This window comes from Mytilus californianus, unplaced genomic scaffold, assembly GCF_021869535.1.
Source record: "Mytilus californianus isolate M0D057914Y unplaced genomic scaffold, xbMytCali1.0.p SCAF_4, whole genome shotgun sequence".
Taxonomy (NCBI): Eukaryota; Metazoa; Mollusca; class Bivalvia; order Mytilida; family Mytilidae; genus Mytilus; species Mytilus californianus.
The window spans coordinates 59,019,927-59,043,800 of NW_026262690.1; the positions used below are offsets into that span (position 1 = coordinate 59,019,927).

The following is a 23,874-nucleotide window of genomic DNA, read 5'->3' on the forward strand; positions in this document are numbered from 1 at the left end:
CAGTCTCTCATAACTCTCTTTAGAGTGGCTATTTTTTTTTTAATTCATCTGTTATCATTATATTGTGCTTTATATCAAATGTTTTAGAGAGGTGTGAGACTCTAATAAAGTATTTGTTGTTGTTGTTGTTGTTGTTGTTGTTGTTGTTGTTTTTTTTTTTTGCCTGGGAAGTCATTTTTAAACACCTGCTGTTCATGTTGACTATGAAGAAATTGTTATAGGAATTACTTCCATCCTCCTTCTTAAAGTTTTGTCGTTTTTCATCTGACACAATCATGATTGTAAATAATTCAGTCATTTGGACATTCTGTGTGTCAGATGTAAAATTTCATTATCCTTACTCTATTGAAAAGAAGCAATTATATGTCTTTGTGAATCATCATACGTTTTATTTGACAAGCAGTAAGTATCATGGATTTTAAAAGTACAGCGGTTTTTTATATCAGACTTTAGTTCCTGGCTTTAAGATTCTTTTCATTTAAAAAAAATACACTTATTAAGGTTACTGTATTTTTTTTTTAATAAAAGATCTTACTGATGTTAGCTGTAAATACATATATGAATGTGCTATCATGCTTTGGATATTAAATGATATTTAAGCTTTAAACCATAACACATGTTATGTTTCTAAAGCGCAAATGTCATATTGAAAAGGCGCAGCTGTCCAAAAAATTAAAGCGTTAATGTCAATTAAAAAAGGGGAAATTTCGTATCAAAAAGCATCAATCAAATATACAGATTTAAATAAATAATATAAGTTTTATTCGCAAAAAAAAAAACGGACCCGACCGATGAGCATTGAAAATTGTTCAAAACCGAAAATATTCCTTCCCTTTATGGCTATATATACAGTGTGTAGTGTATTTATAACCGGGCGTTTTCCGTGTTATAGTAATTCAAAGACGGAATACCAATACTTTAAACTTTATTAGCAAGGTCCGGACAGTACCAGACCTAAGACCTAAACTGACTACAAAATAACATACAAAAGCATATATAGAAAACAGTTACTATAGCAAAGGATTAGTGTCCAAAGGATTAACTTGTCATCGTCAGAGTAATTTCCATTACGACAAACATATATTTAACAATAGAATTAATTAAACACAAAGAAATGTAAAAGGTTTGATGAACGGATTAATAAATTGTCACTATAGCACTTAAGATATATTGTCGGAATTAGCTTTATTTCTATTTCACATTTGTCCAAATCTTCCTGGTTATATTCGCCACTACTCCACCTAAACTCGGTCTCCGAGTTTGCCGAATGAATTTTGTTATCGTCGTGGGTATCCTTCTCCTCCTCCTCGCCGATGACGTTGCTGCGAATTGCCACGCGAGCAAATTGCAAGGGTCGAACGCACATCTCGGTTTGAATGTTTTATATCTAGATGTTGAATCTCGTGTCTACTGTTTACGTTATCTTCCTTAAGTCTCTGAATTTCGTCTTCCATATCATTTAAGATGCGATTGTACTGCATGTCAGAATTTTTGAACTCCATTGTTAAGCGTTGTCTGGTGTTCGTTAAATTTTGGTTTTCCTCTTTCAGTTGAACTATTACTCTTTCCAAATGTTCATTTCTATCTGTATAACCACTTATTTCTTTTTCAAACTTTTTAGTTCGACTTGTATGTTCGGCTAATTCATGTTCGATCTTTTGAATTATCCGGCCATGTTCTAAACGTTCCAAATTTAATTTGTCCAAACTGTCACTCAACATTACATTATCTTTCACTACAGTATCCAATTTAGAATTTTCACACTTCAGCACAGGATTTCTTTGATGAAGTTTCGGTTAGACACTTTCAACTGGTTAATGTGTAGTTTCGCGTATTCGTCCTGTATGGAGCACGTAAAAGCGGAGAGTTCCTTGTCCTCGAGTTCTTGAAACGGAAATTGAGACATTTGTTTCTTCTCAATAAACGTTCTCATTCGGTCGCTGTCTCTTTGAATTTTTGACTTTGATTTCTTCTTCGGTTTTGGGTTTTCACACGACTTAACGTGAAAACAACACATACGGGCAAAATGTCCATGATGTCTGCACTTGTAACAATAAGCGTTAGCTGCATAACACCGATGGTAGGTGAAAACGTTCAATGTCTTACCACAATATTTGCACAGAAAGTCCAAATAGGTATCTGCTTTTCTCATCGGAAACGGATGTCCATTTCTGCAAGGCTGGTAATTCCAGATTCCTTCCATATAGTTGCTTCTAGAGGTATTCATTACTAGTTTGGGGGAACTAGCTCAAGATCGTGCCGCGGGTACCTCAACCAATATATAACCGGGCGTTTTCCGTGTTATAGTAATTCAAAGACGGAATACCAATACTTTAAACTTTATTAGCAAGGTCCGGACAGTACCAGACCTAAGACCTAAACTGACTACAAAATAACATACAAAAGCATATATAGAAAACAGTTACTATAGCAAAGGATTAGTGTCCAAAGGATTAACTTGTCATCGTCAGAGTAATTTCCATTACGACAAACATATATTTAACAATAGAATTAATTAAACACAAAGAAATGTAAAAGGTTTGATGAACGGATTAATAAATTGTCACTATAGCACTTAAGATATATTGTCGGAATTAGCTTTATTTCTATTTCACATTTGTCCAAATCTTCCTGGTTATATATTTGAGAAATTAATTTAAATTAACTTAAAGTCATCAGTAAAACTTGTGGAAAATAATCTAAGCTACAATATATAACATTAAGAGTACCGGTAAGTAAAATATATCAAAAGGTATTGTAAAATATCACTTGCAACTTAAATATGAACATCATAAAATGGCCATTCAAAAAAGAAATGCCTGATAGCCAATTTAGAGCAATAGCGGATAATTCCTTCTGCAATATTAATACGATTATTTTTTATACAAAAGAGTTACCCTTTTCATTTCTATTAGTAACAAAAATTCTCATAGCAATATATTTAATTCAGATGTGTGCAAAGTAGATCAACTGTATTTCCCAATAGGCTAATTTTCACTCGTACTTCAGAAAATAATATTTTGATTTGATATGGCTTAATAATATTGAAAAATAAGAATATGTGGTATGAATGCCAATGAGACAACTTTCCAGTATATGTCACTACAAGGCATTCACAAATGAGTACTACCCTGACGGTATAGCACGGTATAAAAGGCATGACAAAATGTCGAACTATTCAAACAAATATTCAAATTTTTAAGGACCAATACGTTTTAATATATTGCTACGCATGCTTATTTTTTCCTGCGGCAAGTTCCCCACGCGAACATTTATTTCACTTGTGTACATAATTATTTCCTGCATTTTGTAATGCAGAATATTCAATTTCACCCTATCTTGGCCAAAGTTATTTTTCAGGCTTAATAGAATTGTCCATGTAAAAAGGAAAAATCAAAATCACAAAAAACAGCTGCGCCAAGATAGCATGATACGCCTTTATTGTGCATATTGAAATTGTTGCAAGAATAGAATTGGATATTTTGAAGGCATTTAATTATATCTTCACAAATTCCAACAATTACGTAAAGTTTCCACTAAATCAAGCAAAGCAAACTCAGGTTATGGTTCAAAATGTGAAAAAAAAATACTGAAATCTGACATTTAATTCAAGTCCAATAACTCTGCAGCGACAAACAGGAAAAATTTTTAAATCGAAAGGAATCTTCTTTCAATCAATCCCCATAATAAAGGAAAGTTTGGAGGAAATCAACACAGGAATACTGGAGTGAATGCGCGATTTGTGAAAAATTGCCTTAAATGTAACAGTTAAATTTCCGTAACAATGGAACAACAAACCGAAAAATGAAAAAAAGATCAATATGGAGCCTTTCTTTCATTAATCGCCAGAAGAATGTAAAGTTTGGAGGAAGTCAATTGAGAAATACTGGGAGTAAGTGCACGATTTGTGCTTAAATCTAAGGGTTAAAGTTCCGCAACTCTGGAATGACAAGTCAAAGAATTAAAAAAAATGGAGAGGGAGCTTTTTCCATCAATTCTAAAGTTGTTTTTAAAGTTATATGACAATTGGTTAAAGCGAATTTGAGTTATCGTACGAAGTGTTGGCGGACGGACGGACATTGGTTTACCAATGTCTTCGACGGCCGTATGAAAATAGAAAAGGACAAATATTGTATTTCAAGTCCATTTCGAGTTAAATGTCTGCAGTAAAATCAGATAATATTGCAAGGTTACTATAAGCTAGGGTAATGTAAGTGCTCTATTTTCAATTAAACATGATTTAGACCGATATGTATTGAGTTGGCCATAAAACGTTTAAACATATTTAGATTTTATCAAATTATTTCTTCAATAATTATAGGAACTTTACTCTCATATTGAAATTATCTAATTGTAATAAAGGATAGAGAACATAATTTTAATTTGAAAATATTGATAATGATTAAATACCACTATAGACAGTTCTATGTATTATTGTTAAAAGTATGAATTGGTCATGAAGTACAAGTTTTGATTTAAATTCAAGTACTTGTTTTCCATGCAGCTTAATATTTTTCAGTATAATAAAACAGAAAATTTTGAGAAAAGAAAGTAAAATTAAAATAAAAAAAAATAAAGTGTCAATAATTGCTAAACTATAACTGGAGTAACTAGAAATTGCAAATAAATAACATAATCCAACACGGCTATTTGTTAACATTACATGATAATAAATGTATGACATGGGCGTCAGAAAATATCAACAACTACACTTTATTTTCTGTGTGAATGAACTATTTTTGTTAGTCATACATCAAACATTTAAGGGCGTTTGTTGATAGATTGACCCTTAAGGTGCCTCAATATTCAAATAATGCTACAAAGCTGCATTTTATTTTCAATCTATCCATGGTATGACATACACATATTCATACATCCATGAAATATTATTTTCAAATATAGCGACATTTTTCTTTCCTGACAACATAGGTTTTACATTAATCAATTTACTAGCAGACGACACTTACGGTTCAAACAAACATTTTAGACAAAGTGTTTCCTGTGTGGTGCCTCAACAGCATCTCGCTCAGCGTACCACAGAAGCTGCATAATTTATTCATCTTTCGTGAAGCATTTGTGTTGTGTGCAATAAGCCTTCGATGTTAATTTGAAAACAAAATGTTTATTGTTTCAGTGTATTTTAAAGTTGCTTTTGCACTTATTTGTGTTGGATTAGTATTCGAAGTTATTGGATTTGCCTCTCCATACTGGGCATCGTGGGAATCAAGTTATGGAGATGCAAATACTGGTTTGTGGCAGCATTGCAGTGACCATTTTAAAAGAAGCAGTGGTGATCGATGCTATAAATACAGAAATATAAGTAAGATTTGCATTTATATTGTAATTTAACATCTAAAACAGACTACTGTTATTTAGTTTGCATCCTTATGTTACCTTATGCTTTACTATGTGACCTGTGTACACACCCCTCACACACCCCTCCCTCGAAAGAAAAAGAAAACAACCGACGAATAATATTAAGTTTGATAAGAAACCCTTGGAATTCAATTCTCATGTTCATTGAACAAACATGAGGCAACATTTTTCGTAAGGTGCAGATGAATGCAACAATTTTGAAAATTCATTATGAAAAATGCCGTCTGTACAACAGTGTCGACACTATTTATTTACCTTTATTTTGGTACTGTTTACCCTATTTAATTTTGAGAAGTTTGGAAAAGATAGTTTAGATTGTTCTTTTTCAAATTAATTTTTATACGGCCGTTGAAGACGTGGCGTATTATGGCATAACAATGTCCGTCCGTCCGTCAACACTTCGAACGATAACTCAAATTCGCTTTAACCAATTGTCATATAATTTTAACACAACATTAGAATAGACGGAAGAAAGCTTCCTTTCTTTTATTCTTTTTTTATTTTTGACTCTGTCATTCCAGAGTGACGGAACTTTGACCTTTAGATTAAAGGCATTTTTTCAAAAATCGCGCACTAACTCAAGCATTCCTTGATTGATTTCCTCCATTATTGTGAGGATTGATGAAAGGAAGCTCCCTTTAGCTTTAGACTTTTTGCTCCAGAGTTAGGGTTCGTTATTTGTCAGATTTTTAGTTAATTTTTCACATATTGTACCATAACTTGAGTTTGCTATGATTGATATAGTGGAAACTTTACATAATTGGTGTCACTGATGAGGCATGTTTTCCTACAGAGCCATTTTATTTGCTTTTGATTAAATGCATTCGAAATTTCCCATTTTATTCTTGCAACAATTTCTATATGCACAATAAGGGCGTATCATGCGCTCTTAGCGCAGCTGTTTATTCACAGGTTTGAAATTGATTTTGAAAGAATAATCCCCAGTAACTTTCACAAAGTTGGTTCTTTCGCAGTTTTATTGTAAATTTGCGTATGCATGACTGATTACAATCCTACAAAACAGGCTATACAAACATCAACATCATATACACAGGTATCCGGCAGCTGCTCATGCTATTCATAAAAGAAAGCATTGAAAAAAGTGACCTATCTTCTCATTATTCAAATCTAAGTCCTAATTCAAGTGGAAAAAAATCATACTGTAGAATTAATCTGAAATCTTGATTTTTTTACGAACAATTTTGTTTTTCACAGGTACAGCAGTTGGGGCTGCAAGAGCATTTTCTGCCATAGCAGTGATTCTGTTTGTTGTCCTGCTGATTCTGTTGTTGATATACTGGTGTCAATGTCCACGGTCTGATCTCATTCTAGCATGTATCATCATCAGTTTTATCACGGGTAAGTAATACTTGATACTGTGACGGTCTGATCTCATTCTAGCATGTATCGTCATCATTTTTATTACGGGTAACTAATCACGGTAGGTATAGTGTCCGGCTAGGATCGTGATTTTTCGAGTGATTTGATCGGGCTTTTTCGAGTGTGACCACTTTTTTTCGAGTGAATATGATCAAAAATGTAAACAAACAGACTTCCTTTCTGACAAGACGTGATATAGAAGCTTGAATTTGATATATAAGTATACACAAGGTGTGTTAGTATTTGAGATAAAAAGATATTATCAATCCGACATTATTTTTCGTCAAAACAGTTGAATTCAGCCTTACAGTGCTTTTATTCCAAAAAACAGAATAAAGCCATTTTTATACACATACCAATGCAAATGTCGATGGAAATGCATACATGGAATCCTTATATCCTCAGATATACAGACACTTTACAAAAATTCTTGTTGTTACATTGAAAACGACATTTTGAGACTAAATTCATTTCTATGTGTTCGGGTTTTTTTCGAGAGCAGTCCGGGCTTTTTCGAGTGCGTCCGTGTTTTATCGAGTGATTAAACAAATTTCCTATAGCTTAGAATGTTATATGTCAGTGTGTTTACGTTTAAAAACAATAAAAAAGGGTTCAAATTATGTACTTTTTAAGACACGAAATCAATGCATTCATCAGTTTGATAAAGGTGTACTAACACTTACACTTTATAAAAAATTATCAGTCATTTGTATATATTGTTGTTTGTCACATCTTATAAATTACATGTACAGTATATATTTATGATGTCAACAATATAATGTAAGCATAGACAATTTGGATTGAGACGTACGTACAAATAGTGAATTAAGCTGATGAATTATTCATTTCATTGTTAACTATATATGAAATTTAATTCAGATTTTATTGTCAATGGGAATAAAAACTGGTCGGATTAAGTGTGTAAATGTTTTTCGTTGATGTTATTAATGAAGTTTTTGTGTGGGGGCAGACCTCTTGAAGTAGAATATTTTTTATTACATATCTAAACGAAGATGTGGTATGATTGCCAATGAGACAACTCTCCACAAAAGACCAAATGACACAAAAATTAACAACTATAGGTCCCCGTACGGCCTTCAAAAATGAGCAAAGCCCAAACCGCATAGTCAGCTATAAAAGGCCCCGAAATGACAAATGTAAAACAATTCAAACGAGAAACTAACGGCCTAATTTATGTACAAAAAATAAACGAAAAAATGAATGTGTAACACATCAACAAACGACAACCACTGAATTACAGGCTCCTGACTTGGGACAGACACATGCATACAGAATGTGACGGGGTTAAACATGTTAGCGGGATCCCAACCCTCCCCTTAACCTGGGACAGTGGTGTAACAGTACAACATAAGTACGAACTATAAAAATCAGTTGAAAAAGGCTTAACTCATCAGATTGATACAAATAGAAATACGTCTAACAAAAACAATGCATTTTTCTGATTCTTCTCTGCTGTCCAGAAGGTTTCTTACTCCGTTTTTTAATCAACAGCTGCGCCATGGGCGCATGATACTCCCGTCGCGTTTTCAAAGAATAAAGTTCATTCTCTTATGGTTGTGGCTTATTATATATTTCTTTCACGAATAAACATTTCTCATATCACACTGTACGGAATGTGATACGAAAAAGTGATACGAAAATCTGCGTTAATTTGATTTGCTCATCCAGCATGATAAGACGATATTACGGCATTTCCATTGGTTATTCGTTAGATCATTGATGAACATCAAAGGTTACGAAGATGTACATTTCATGTGCAAAATACTAGATCAACGATTCGCGGAATTTTTAGTTTGACACAATGAGAGTGTTGACCATAAGACAAATACGGTTAACAACTTGTGAGAATGGGGTATCGCTTGATATCAACTTTCGTTATTTAATTCAAGTAAGTAAGTAAGTAATTTCCTCTCGTTATTTAATTCGAATAGTAATAATAATTTTAAACTCGCCGGAGTATCGTTTATTATTATATTGAAATTAAATAACTCAAGATGATATCAAGCGATATCCATTCTCACTCGTTATGAAACCTATAAATAATTTCTCAATGTCAAAAACTTAAAGGGAGGTAACCCTAATCTATATAAAGCAGTCACCAAAGTTTCATGAAAACTCCTCAAAGCACTTTAAAAATATAGTCCGAAAACTGTAAATTCACCCCTTTTTGGCTCACCTGGATCCAAAGGGTCAAGTGAGCTTTTCTCGTCACTTGGCGTCCGTCGTTGTCCGTTAACTTTTACATTGTGTCATCCCGTGATGCTCGGATATATACGTCTAGAGTTTTAATTGCTGTTGAACAGATCACAATCTGAGCAGCTTAATAATTGTATTTTAATGTTAAGGATAGCGGATCATGTGCAACGCAAACATTTTTTTACAAAAATCTTTTCCTCTGAAACTTATGGACCAAGTTCATTATAGATAGAGATAACTGTAAACCGCAAGAATGTTCAGTAAAGCAAGATCTACAAACAAGTCACCATCACCAACACAGAGAATTTTGTCATGAATTCTATTCTTGTTTTTAATGTAGAAGAGTGTCCTTTGTTTAATATGCACTGCAGCACATAGACCAAAGTGAGCGACACAGCCTCTTTAGAGCCTGAGCCCTCTAGTTTGTTTAATAAAATCCCATAACTCTGAAACGTAAAATCTAAAATTTATAAAATTCGAAAGGGAGGATACCTCAAATTAATAGATATAAACAATTCACCGAAGTTTCATGTAAATTGGTTACAGCGTTTTTGAGTTATTGTCCGACATGCTGACGACGGACGGACAACGGTATACCATAATACGTACCGTATAAAAACTCCGAGGTTCACCACGAAAAATATTATTAACTGTGACAACAAAAATATCATAAATTGAAGTTGAAATTAAAGATTATGAGTCACCTGCACTATGTTCTAAAGACCTTTTTATAAAGGATCCAATAATTTCTAATTTAATACTGGAATGTTGTGGGAGAACGTTTTCCGAACAGAAAATTTGCACTAAATTGAAAAAGGTTAATGTTGATCAAAGTCGTAATATGTTTTGGTGATTTATTGAGAATATATGATATTTTCATTCATTAAATTACATTTATAAACTAGAAAAGTCATTTTTTACAGTCAAGAATACCTTTTTTCTTATTAAAATTTTTGTTCAAAAACCCGGACCATTTGTTTAAAAACCCAGACGGTTTCACAGTTCCTCTCGAAAAAGCCTGGACAATAACAAACACTGAATTTAATGGTTAAATACAAGGAAATTGTGCTTCTTTGTTACTCAAAACATGTATAGTATTCAGATTAAGATGGGTAGTCAAGTAAAAAACTATTATAATTACGAATTAGCAGTTAATTGACCTGATCGCATGTTTTATCACTCGAAAAAGCCCGATCTACACTCGAAAAAATGGGCAGATTCACTCGAAAAACCACGATCCTAGCCGGACACTATACCTACCGTGGCAATACTTAATACTGCATGTGACGGTCTGATCTCATTCTAGTATATATCATCATCAGTTTTATCACGGGTAAGTAATACTTATAATGTGGTTGGTGATATACTGGTGTCAATGTCTACGGTCAGATATTATTCTAGCATGTATCATCATCAGTTTTATCACGGGTAAGTAATACTTAATAATGTGGTTGGTGATATACTGGTGTCAGATTCAATGTCCACGATCAGATATCATTATAACATGTATCATCAATAGTTTTATCACAGGTAAATAGTACTTAATAATGTGGTTGGTGATATACTGGTGTCAATGTCCACGGCCTGATCTCATTCTAGCATGTATCATCATCAGTTTTATCACGGGTAAGTAATACTTGATACTGTGGTTGGTGATATACTGGTGTCAATGTCCACGGCCTCATCTCATTCTAGCATGTATCATCATCAGTTTTATCACGGGTAAGTAATACTTGATACTGTGGTTGGTGATATATCATTCTAGCATGTATCATCATCAGTTTTATCACGGGTAAATAATTCTGGTTGGTTATATATTGGTGTCAATGTTCACGGTCAGGTATCATTCTAGAAAACATCAGCTTATGTTAATAATTTGGTTGATATACTGGTGTCAATGTCCAGGGTTCGATATCATTCTTTCATGTGTCATCATCCGTTAATTTTTATCATGAACCAGTTAATACTTTGGTTGATATATCGGTGTCAATGTCCACAGTCAGATATCATTCTAGCATATGTCATAATCAGTTTTCATCACGGACAAAATAATACTTTGGTTGATATACTGGTTCATTGTCCGCGGTCTGATATCATTCTAGCATGTGTCATAATCAGTTTTATCACAGGTAAGTTTATGTTATATAGATACAATGGATAAGCGTGGATTCTTGAAAAAAAAACCATGAGCCCGGAGGGCGAATGGTTTGTTTTTCATGAATCTACGCTTATCCATTGTATCTTTAGCACATACTTACAACTTCTCGTCCAATCAAATTACGAATGATCAAATTGCAAGCCCCTCGCTCTAAATTTCATAGTATATACCTTTCCATAGACTAACCTAGACATAACTTAAACTATTGTGTTAATTACTTTTCAAAATTAAAGCCTTTTCTTAATTAGAAGGTATTGTAAGTGAGTTTAAATAACCATGTTATCGTGTCCAACGATGCATTAATAAATCTCAGATCACAATTAATTGGTTAACAAAATACAAATATAGCACTTCTACTTTTAAAGATCTTTATATTATCAGGCATCTGAATATTATCTGTTTTTACAAAATAAGACATATTCGAACTTATTTCTAATGAAATTGAGAATGGAAATGGGGAATGTGTCAAAGAGACAACAACCCGACCAAAGAGCATATATAAAGTATATATAATAAGTATGTTAGCGAAATTTCTAGCACTCTAGGCACATCACGATTTTCTCGCATAGGAATTTGCGAACAAACATTTGTAAAATTATGTAGTAGAACAGATGAAATCATACTATATTTATACAACAAAATTTGACAAATATAATGTAATCATTTTTGTTTCAAACATGTGAAATAGCCAATAATAATCCAAAAAATAAACGGTAAAACTCGCTATTATTACAAAAATATCATCAATAACATGCAAAATTAGAAAAAAAAACAGAATTGGGACAACAGAGATAATACAGGGATAAGAACCTAAACCGACAAATCCCTATCTTTTAACTCGTTGATTTTAAGCATGCTAACCTCGCGGCTACCAACTTATACTATACGACTGCCCATTGTGTATATATAAAGGTACAACCCCTGTGTGTCCGATGTTCATTTATTTATATAAAATAGACATCGAAGTTGTAATCCATTGGTAGCGAAGAGGTTTCGTCGATGTGTTGATGTTAGTCATTCACAACAATTTTCAAGGAAGGGTTCGATTCCCAGTGAAGGCATATACAAATTACAAAAATAAAAGGTAAGTTTTTAAATTAATTCCATTAGTGAACAGAAATCAGTAAATTAGCCAATTCAAACTTAATGAAATTAGACACACAAAGGAAACAATTGAATATAATTTAGTGAGTCCATTTCAGCGGCAGATTTAGGAAGCGTTGATTCTAGAAAAAGAATCCACGGTAAATGAATAGGCTGACGTCACCACAATGGTTTAAACTGTGGTTGTTACACCGTCAATTTACTGGTGTCAATATGCACGGTCTTTTATCATTCAAGCATCACGATTTTTATCACAGGTAAGTTTAAACTAATGTTTGATATGCTGGTGTCAATATTCTCGGTCTTATATCATTATACCATATGTCTAGTCTGTTATCATTTTTAATAAAGGACACGATAATACTTTTATTGATATACGGGTGTCAATATCCGCAGTCAGATATCATTCTAGCATGTCTCATAATCAGATTTTATCACAGATAAGTAAATAGTTTGGTTGTTGATATTCTGGTGTCAATATCTGCTCTAGCATGTGTCATAATCAGTTTTATCACGGGTAAGTTTATACTGTGGTTAAATATATATAGTGGTGTCAGCATGCATCATCGCGAGTTTTATCACGTTAGATAATACTGTGGTTGATATGTAGGTGTCAATGTCCACGGTCTGATATTATTCTAACATGTGTCATCATCAGTTTTAGTACGGGTACATTGTTTGATGTCAGTGTTCACGTTCTGACTCATTCAAACATCTATCATCTTCAGTTTTATCACCAATAAGTTAATAGTGTGGTATACATCTTGGATTATTATATTATGTCCCAGGGTATACTATACACTTGTGTCAATGTTCACGGTCCGATCATCATTATTTTTTTTTACGTATACATATTAAATCTGACTCTTTCTTGTTTGACTTTCAATGTTGTCACATTACAATTACATATATTGTATCAGTGTCCACAGTTTGGTTCCATTTTAGCACCATAAGCAACGGAGGGCTAAGAAAGAAACAAAGTCACGTTCTTTGGGAAATGAAAGCATATGATTTTGAATAAAAACGGTATCCTCCAGACATTCAAGACAAGTTGACTTACCACAAGTTGCTATTTATTATTTGTCTTATTTTATCATTTAATACCAATGCTCTTTTTACAACTGTGTACAGTTATTGATAAGTGTTAGGAAAATAGGGCTTCTTCCATCATTGCAGCTTTATTTTACAAGTCAGTATTTGGTACTTACATATTTTTCAATGACTAAATATTTGTGACTGAAAAGTCGGCGCGCGTTAAAGAACCGTTGCCACAACTTTTTAGGGGTTCGAAAGGGTATGTTAACCTCCTATCCAACACTTTCATCCTGAATAAACCACTCAAAAAAATAACAAATCAAATCAAACTTTATGGTAATTTCATTTTCGAACTATTAGTATCATTTTCCCAAGGACCTAATAACTTGTACGCACGGTACAACCCGTGAATACTAACATCAATGTATTAGCAAAAGCTATCAGGAGAGCAGCTGTGTATCCACTTAAAAAATACTTTAATAAACCCTGTGTTCCCATGGTAACGGTTATAACAAACACACAATGTTGAATAACTATATCATCAGATTTAGTAACAGCTGATGTGTAACATTCCCGTAATTAGCGGAGGAACATCGTTAGAAATCGTACCAATTTATATAATTCTGACTGATGGCAACTGATGAGATAGATTTCAGGACCAATGCATTAAATACTTCCATTTATGTCCTATTGCAGAATCCTTTTGGTTTATTATCGTGAAACTTTGCAATTTAGTAAGATCGTTATAACTTCATTACTAAATGACATTGTTGTTCTCAGATTCAGTAACAGCTGATGCGTTTCAATAGTGCATTGACGTAGGTGTAGAATGAAAAGTGGAGGTGACAAGCCAAAAAAAAAAATGGAGAGAAAAACCTTATCTTTAGTCTGATAGTATAGAAGTTAATTGGGGAAAGGGGGAGGGGGGGGGTCAAAATATATAATTTTTTTCAAAGTGACCACACAAATCCTTCTGGAATACTGAACGTCTGTATATCTATCCCTCCATATTAAGGATAATACCACATATAATGGAAGCAGTTTACATAAAATTATTCTAGTAATTAGAATAAATTTAAGTAGAACAGTGATTTAATCTAAAACTATCAATCATGATTGCATTATATACACATATGAGAGCATCAGCCCGATGAGATGTATCTAATTTATACCAAGATATTATTGTCAATGCAGAATGATAGTTTTCAATAATTTAGGAGGGGGTCCTTCATCGATTTGACCATATGTTATTGAAAAGCAAAATAAATGCAGGGTATCCAATTTCATTTAACAACATCATGGTCTAAATGACCAAACACTTTAAAATTGTTTTGTAGTATATACCTCCAATGTTCGAGGGGAGGCCACGAATGACAAAGAGGATTTTCGACAGAATTTATAATTATATAGAAGACTATTCGATTTATTTTCTCTTAATTAATAACCTGCTTTCATTTTCTAATTTTTATTGATTTTTTTACAGCTGCCTGTGCGTTTATAGGAGTGATTTGTTGGGCGTCTAAAAGTGATAGTAGTCTTAGCTGGGCCTTCTATCTTTGTGTCATTGCTGGGATATTGGCGGTAATCGCAGGCATACTCCTTATCCCTGAACGGAGGATTATAGTGATTGGTCGAACAACTACTGGTGGTTCCAGCACCGTCCGAACAGTAACAACAACAAGAACTGTCACCGTTAGATAAGCTGCAAAATTTTAATAGTGAATTGAAAACATTTTTAGTGTATAATTCTTCTGGATGATGTATGAATTTTCAGTCAAACTCATAAATTATTTTGCAATATTTACAAGGACGTTTCATACGTGAATAAGATATATTTGACCCACCCTATGTACCACAATATCTTTTGATACAAATCTGAGATAATACTTTCTATTTTTAACTAAAATAATGTGAAAGCTTTTCCGCCTACAAGGTTTATTATTCATTATATAAAAAATCGTTTACCTGATAATTGTTATGACTGAATTTATATTTTGCTAGGAATGAATCAGGTTTTAAAAAAAAATGAAAATGCAAATTACGTTTTCGTATTCATCTGACATTACTATGAATAATGAGTGTTGATAGGAAAATCTTAATCCTGTATCGTGCCTCAGGTATTGATTCATAAAGACATGTTTCAGTAAATATGTGGAATGCGATAACCTTGGCAACAACTGGTGTTGTTATAGCATATAGACATCGATTTCTGAATACTGTATAAAAATAAGATTTTATCATTTTATACAATAGACAAATATTATATAGGTAAATTTCCATCATTACCAGACGCTGTTTTGAAAAAGAGATGCAATATACTAGTTATACTTTTTCATCGTTACTAATAAAAAATATATTGGATTTATTCCTGATTAAAAATTGGGTTTTTTTGGGGTTTTTTTTGCATTTATGCGAGGCTTTCCTAAGCTTATGGTTATAATAGTTAATCTCACTTCCTCAGGTGTTAACATCAGCTCGTATTTGAATTGGTATTGGGTGGGTATCGCCACTTCACTTGAACATTGTGAACACAGAAAATAAAACTGTGCGGTGAACTTTTTTCCCATTTTCAGTTGAAAGTTGATTAAATCAATTTTCCTGTTGTGGTTTTTTGTCATTTATTGTATGTATATAAATCATTTAGACATCTTAGTAAAAAAAAACCCGGAGGATATGAAATACAAAGAAAGGAAAGATTGGTTTAAGTAAAACAATTTAAAGATATATAAGGAGAAAACAATATTTTATTTACAATTAAAGAAGGCCAAAAGAAGGTAATTTTTATATATCGGACCTTTATTTTAGACAAAAACAAAACCAAAAGCAATGGTATAAGGATTTAGGTCAACATATAAAATATCAAAGGTTAGAAAATCATGATCCAGTTTATACTGATACTGAAAATAATACAACTAGTCCCACACACTGCTAGTTATGAAAAAATGGGCAATATTATAATACTCATATGCTTATTGGCAGCATTTACAGAATTTACATGTATGATCGACTCAACTTTCCTAGGTAATATTTAAGATTTTGAACTGGCCAAGGTTGACTCATAAGTCAAAGATCATTGGTCAGACAGCGAGTATTATATTTTTTTAGAAAAACATTTTGAAATTACTTTAGAATCATTACTCTTTAAATATTATTACGTTTTTGAATTACAGATTTTTTGGATGCTCAAGTTTTTATAGATAAATTAATGTGCCTATCTTGCAAAAGTTTTTCGACTGCATACTATCCATCCATATTATACCTCACTACACGTTATTATTAACTTTGTTTGAAATTATTTTTATATTAACGCTTTATGACCAGTGCAATTTTGAAAAGATTTTAAATCTTTGACCAAATATATGCAATTAGTATTATTATGCTAACTATATATTATAGAACTGCTTTGTGTAATAGTGAATTTTAACAAAATAAATAGTTTAGATTTTCTATTTGTTTGTTTTCGTAACGTGTTTATTGTTATGATTATCATAGCTTTCATGCAAAACGTCGAATATTTTCAGTATTCAATACCATCCAGTGGCAAATATTTCATGCATGATCAGTACGAGAACAAACTAACAATATGCAGATCCTAAAAGAAGATCGACCGGCATGATTGACGAAAATTCGGAATGCCACTGTAAAATGAGCGATTATTGGATAGGGACAGAAGTTTAGTCTTGCAACAGGCCACCTACGGACGCCTCAAACTTTTGTTTCAGGGGTTCTCGACGTGCAGAGTGTGACACTCTCTACACGAGGTACGTAATCTTTAAAATCCAGGTCTTAGGTAATAATGTCAAACAGAATTACAAAAATAAGATGTGGTATCATTTTCAACGAGACAAATCTCCACCAGAGACCAGGTTTTTTAAAGCTATTTTAAAGCCAACTTAAGAATAAATCTTGTTATCCCACACTAAAATATCAACCAGTACACTTGCAACGGATTTAGTGCAAGAATTAATTCATAAATCCGAGAATATAGATAATGACATGATATGGAGTAAATGTACATGGGACAAAATCCCAAACAATACATAGAAATTATCAATAAACAGGGCTTTTATTCCTTTTCTTCATCTTGACAGTTGATGTAGGGTCTTCAACAATGAACGACCCATAATGATTCATACCCTACGACAAGGTCAAGACGGCCCCTAGCGTCGACTCAAGCGGTACTATTGATAAAAATAAACCATAGTTCACCTTCTTGCTCCCCACCTGCCTCGGAGTGCCAACTTGTGCGATGCTTGTGTATGACGGTTCTCCAGTCGAAAGCACCAGGGATACAAGAAAAGTGCAGAAATTTTGAAAGACATCGATCGCCGCTAAAATATGCCTTGAAGTTACACATGTTGGGAGCGGTCAATGAATTACATAATTTATAATAAGCATATTAACCTTGTGCAATGCTAAAATATTATGCATTCAATCGACAATATGTAGGACAATAAATGTTCATAACTGTATAACAATATATATTAAAAATGATTAAGTTTTGTTTCAATTTATAAGTTGGGTCATTTTGATTCTTTTCTGATTTGGAAATTATTTTAAAATTTCGCTATTTTCGTAGATAATGTCACATTAAGTACATCCCAAATTGTAAGCACAAATAATACACAATATGAAAACGTTGCATATATTCATAACGTTTGAAGTTGACTATAGTTTTATTTGACTACACCATCTGTTAAAAAATACCGTAGATATCAATTTAACCCGAATAATTCTGTCGTTATATTCCGCTGATCTACGATGGCTGCATTAGCCTCGCGTGGTAGAACATCGGACACGGAGAGGGATTGAATTATTCGAGTTAATATCAATTGGGAATACATGATCGTGCGTTTACTTCACGTTGCATTTATTTGCTAAATATTGTTGTCCGTCGTGTTTTTTCTCATTTGTCCATTCACTCGTCTCGTTCCGTTTGATTAATCTCGTTTTTTGTCTCATTCAGTTATTGTCTTCTGGATCTTACTTTTTAAGAAATCAACCATTAAGCTATTAGTTTTTTCAACGTTGGTAATTATCATGATCATGTTAAACACCCAAAAGGGTTAACTGGATAATGGAAATATGATCATCCCTAGATTCCTCCTGCTGTAAACCCCTTGCTAAAGCGGAGCGTCCGTTTGGCTTTGCGGGATGCATACATACGTAGTTACGTCTGGATAGAATAGGGAATTTCCATCCGATGTCCCGTGTAAGGAGAGTGCCACACTCATTTTACGTTTGCAACCCTTGCAACAATTCTCTGGGTGTCCTTGGGTGGATAGGGACAGTAATTTTGTCCTGAGAGAAGACAAAATTTCTGCCCCTATTAAACATACTATCAATTTCCAGTGACAGTCCAAATTTCCCGCCCTTCATTTTGGTTGACCTCTTCCTTGCAGAACCTATACCCTTTTATTAATTGTTAATTTGTTCTTCTTCTGAATATGCATGATAAATTTGGCATTGGACGTTAAGCAATCTATCAATGTTCATGTTAAGCTAAACTTTTTTATGAAATCTTTATCACACTGTTGCTGGTAGACTGCCAGTACCCAAGTTAACCATCTCTCTGGATGCATCCCACTGTTCCATACGTGTATGATTCAAGTTGTGCCTTTTGACGACTTTTTTAAGATTATGATAGTTCTATCAAAAAAGTTTTTACTTTACACAATTTCTTACTGTTCCGTTGAGGTCTTTCTGATACTTTAAATGTTTAATAAATTTGAATTTCTAAATCCGATTGATCTGAAGCGTTATTGAAGCAGGTTATTTCAGACAGATGCATTATGCACATTTAAATCAGTATTACATGTTTAATATGATTCTCTTGGGTCGGTACCGCTGCAGTTTGACTGATATATACTAAGGTACCATGGCCATCCCACCAGTATTTAGTGCTTTAAGTAGTATCTTTCAAATTACTTTGCGCATTTTGATAATTATTTTTAACTCACCTGGCTCTATTGAAGTTTTGCCAGTGAACGATTCACGCTTTTATAAGCCTTTTGGCACTTTTATAATATAATTTCATATGATGTGATAATGATGAAGATGGTCTGTTCGTCCATGATAAAATTCTTCAAATATGTAGCACAGGATTAAAGTTAGGTTATCATCTACTTTAATCTTTATTTCACGTAATTTTATTGAATTTTTATAAACTTTATTCCAACTTGTCCGTATCTTAAGTCTGCTGATATCGGAAAAGCGAGAAGCTGCCAATCAGTGATGAATATAAATCTTGTGTAGATTTTAAATTATCCTGATCCGCACTACAAGTGTTTCAACAGTATGGTGGATGCTTCAAGCTGATAAGAACAATTACACAAATATTTTGGACCATGAATATCAAAACAGGCCTATATAGAACATATAATTCTAGAAATCTACACTCAATTTTACAATTCAGATGAATCATGTATTTCCCCTGATTTTAGCAATTCAAGAACTGAATTTGCGGTAAAAGTATCATGCAAATTATGTTAATAACGAAGTACCGAATACTGAGTGGATGACACTGGTGGATGGAATTCAGTAATATATTTTCAACTTAGAGAGAGAGAAAAGGGATCCTCATCAAGTACAAACAAATGTTCTAAGGTGTTAAACATATGGACGGCTATAGACACATACACGTTTCATTTTGAGGACGAAAAGGAAAGCCGAATGAAGCAAAACAGCCATGACAGTCAACCCAGTGATAGGTTTAATATTAACTCGTAGCGATATTCAGCACAATTCTCGACTCATGTTCGCCAGTATTTTTTTATAATTATTTTAGTTAAGACGATTAGGGTTCTTTGGTATGAAATTCATGAATGGTTAAAGTTTAAACGTCCGGTGGCAAATAGTGTATGCATATCAGGACGACATTTGAATGTTATAAGAAAATGAACCATGCTTTGTACAGATTTTTAATGGTGTGAGTTTTTTTTATAATAATTATGGTTTCACGAATGCAGGTTAAATTTTTGGGTAAAGCTAGGTAAAAGTTTTGTTTCAAAGTAGCTTATCATATAGCAATGGTCACATCAACTTGAAACTAAGTATACACGTACATGTTTATTATGATGCGAACTTCACCAGATATATACCATATTAATGGTTTCAAATAGATTTCGCGGTCCAGTGAATGGAAATTGAATATCGCAAGTGGGGTGTGGTGCTGTATTGACACATATTCTAATGAATTTGTATTTATCGTCCAGTGATAAATAATATTGCATATCAGGACGAGAACATGTTAACGAGATATTTATATATATATATATATGAATCCTGCTTTGTAATTGACCGACACGCTGAATTTTAAACGTACCTGTTCACAAGGTAACAGCCCTAAGGAAGACAAGTGAACGCACACAGACACATTCTTCTGAATCCGAGCCGATCAGTCTTTACTCTAACTCCTGCATACCGTGTGATTAGCAGAGAAGCAGCAAATACCAATTGTGAAGTCTATGGTTCGAGTCGGCCCTGGATGGAACCCACGACCTCCCGCAACCGAGACGAGCACGCTACCACGAGACATGCGAAATGGTTTATAGTTTTTAGTTTTGTGCGTTTTTTTCACCTCGGCAAAACACCTATTAACATCGAAAGCTAGATCATTAATAATCCATGCCTAAATATGAGTAAATGAAGCCAAATGAGTTTTCAGATAATTTGTTCTGTTGTATGTCAAAAAAAAACAAAAAAACACTTGATTATCTTACTACATGTATTAACCTTTTTAAAAGTATCAAATATGTAGATTTACCTTGATTCCAAAGGTCATTTAATGTTACGCTTCTGACCGGCCGACACGTTTTTTTTTTTTTTTTTGGTAGTATTTTGAACTGATATATTTTACAATATTATGTGAATTTCCACTATAAATCTCTAAAACTATTTGATTTTTTCTATAACTGTCATAAGTATTATGTTTGAAATTTCAATTTCAACTCATGATTTGTCATTGCTGCTTTAATTTTGACGTCACACTTTGACTTTGTACATATACATTTATACAAAAATATTGAACAATAATCCCTATAAATTGCCATTTCGTGAAGATAAGAACTTTGATTTCAGAAAATTATCAAAAGAAGTATAAATTTATTTTTTTTTCGTGCAAATCCTCTCTGAAATGATTTTTTTTTTTTAGTTATAAATTGGCATAGTATACAGGTATAAAGAGAAAATATTGAAAAAGACATTATTTTTGTGACCAGCTGTTTACAAAATATATTTTACCTAAAAAAATCCGATTTTTTTAAAAGTAAATCCATTAAGCACTCAATTCAAGGGCAACAAAAAAATGAAGGAATTTATGCCTTCATTATTTTTTTTTTCATTTGTTTGTGGCAAGAGTATAAGTTATAAAACTTATGAATATACACAGGGTAGCATCATTTCATTTCATAACAATGATTGCAGAACAAAACGCGGTTATACTGGTCATGTTCTGTTAAAATAATGTCGATATCCTTAGATCAAACAGTTCAACCGACCATTATTATTTTGTATGAACCCCGACATTTACGATCAAACACCCTATTTGTCGTAACCATAAGGAAGGAAATTAGCATATTCTTATCATTTCTTTACTTATTGAATGACATAGATTAGTAAATGTTTTTATCTAAAAAAAACTTGACATACATTTTAAAGGGAAAGTCCGCGATTTTTTACTTATCATCTAAATATGTTCATCTTAACATAAAAAAACACATTCACAAAGTTTTAAATTTATATTCTTTCTAAATAAATAACGGAGAAAATCAAGTATTTGTAACTTTTTTGGTTGACCTACGTCACTGGGTTGTGACGTTTTAACCCGATTTGTTGAATCATGGGAAAAAATAAAATCTGTTAAAGTCTTAATTGCTTATCAGAATTTTACGTAATTAAAAGCGCACAGATGACCGTTGGTCGTAGTTAATAACCACAATATAAGAATGAAAGAAAATGAATATGTGTGTACCGTTTTGTAATGATTGAATAAAACTTCCTATATGAAGTTATCTAAATATAAATATTTTCGAATAAATTTCATAAATTATTGAGATTTTTTCATAAAATATCTATAGAACATTTTTACTGATATTGAACTGAAAATATTTTAAGTTTTATTTACCGTTATAACTTTGATTACCATTTCAATGCAAAATATTTGTGAACAGAGTTTGTATATTATTTTGTAAAGTCATTGTTTATTTCTCGATTTGAGGAGAATTCGTTTGAACTTTACCTTGCAGCAATTTAGCCTCAGGCGTACACAGGTGTGAATTCAAGCGAACACAGGTGTGAATATTGTCATTTTGAATGGTAAACAGAAAGAGTATAGCGTGTTTAATATACCCAGATGAAATACCCGATGACAATAGAGAAACAATAAATAAATTGTATAAATTAATTGAAAATTAACATTCAACTTTTTAATTCCGGAAGTGTTACAATATTAAAATGGAACAATTTTCGGTTACGTTCTATGCAATTAGCATAAAGTTAAGATATGAAGTTAAAAGAATAGTACTTTTAATCTTAAAAATTAAATGTTACATTTCCCAATTAATAATCATTGCACATCTGTTTAATTTACTTTACCGGAATTCTTTAACTTGTATTTAAATCTGGCGATGTTTAAATGCTAACAATCGTAAAACTATCGCAATTTTAAAGTTTTTAATTGAAAAAATACAGCAGTACAACATGCATGATTTTTTTTCTTATTAACATTTCATTCTTACATAGTTAAATTCATTTGACAATCACTTAGACAAATTATTTGTGAAAAGAATACCAATTATCGTTTATTTCATTAATGAATATACATACATTATAAATCTAAGCTAATACATTAATTTGTTTGAGGATTTTTTTTAGGATAGCCGTCATTAATCCAAATTAGTAATACAGTTGTAATTAAAGGCATATCTTAGTAATGTATTACTGATATTGACGATCTTAGAACAGTTCGTCCCAACCTCGTTGTTCTTGAAAAAAATCTTTACTAGTATACTTGTAAGTTTCCTGACGTATATGCGCCATTGAGGATAAGCTCTAGAGATAGCAGACTAGTAGCGTATTTGTTTGTTGGGGCAGGAGAGGCCATGCAACCACTTGTACAGATAAACAAGCTTATGTTGTCAACACTACCAGAAAGAGTTCCCATCGTCGGATGGGGTATATGAAGGTTCCAAGAATGAACTATTGACATGTCTGACTCTGAACAGTTAGTAAACGGACTTAACAATGATCTATAGACATCGATCGCTTGTTCTTGATATTTGAAACTGCATGCATATATACGTTTATGAGAGTGATTATTTATCTTGTGTCTGACGAAAACTAAATGCCTGCATGGTTATATCTTGCCATACGTTTGTATTGGTTTGGTGGGTGTTCACTCAAAATCGTAATGCAAAAATTGTGTTTGTGAGATGTAGATTCACTTCAATACCGAATTTCGTCTATATATTTCACAAGTGTATACCACGGAAAAGATCTGAAGGTATATTACTCCCATTTTGTTTGGGTGTGAACCATCGATGTTTACAGCAATATTTAATGAATAAGATGATGATTGTAGAAAGAACTATGAGCGTCATGTGGCA

The 23,874-nt window shown here is 32.8% G+C and overlaps 1 protein-coding gene across 1 annotated transcript; it reads left to right on the plus strand.

Annotated features, from left to right (window-relative positions):
* Positions 1 to 4,847: 4,847 nt before the first annotated feature.
* On the plus strand, positions 4,848 to 16,715 carry LOC127698515 (uncharacterized). The gene is made up of 3 exons (XM_052202028.1): positions 4,848 to 5,320; positions 6,592 to 6,735; positions 14,754 to 16,715. Exons 1-3 carry the CDS (start codon positions 5,119 to 5,121, stop codon positions 14,969 to 14,971), a joined length of 564 nt encoding a protein of 187 aa, XP_052057988.1. The 5' UTR covers positions 4,848 to 5,118; the 3' UTR covers positions 14,972 to 16,715.
* Positions 16,716 to 23,874: the final 7,159 nt, after the last annotated feature.

Excerpts from the sequence above, each read along its gene's own strand:
- LOC127698515 (XM_052202028.1), top strand. The coding sequence starts at position 5,119 with ATGTTTATTGTTTCAGTGTATTTTAAAGTTGCTTTTGCACTTATTTGT. Across the intron at positions 5,321-6,591 it reads CTATAAATACAGAAATATAA|GTACAGCAGTTGGGGCTGCA; the intron begins GTAAGATTTGCA and ends TGTTTTTCACAG. Across the intron at positions 6,736-14,753 it reads CATCATCAGTTTTATCACGG|CTGCCTGTGCGTTTATAGGA; the intron begins GTAAGTAATACT and ends ATTTTTTTACAG.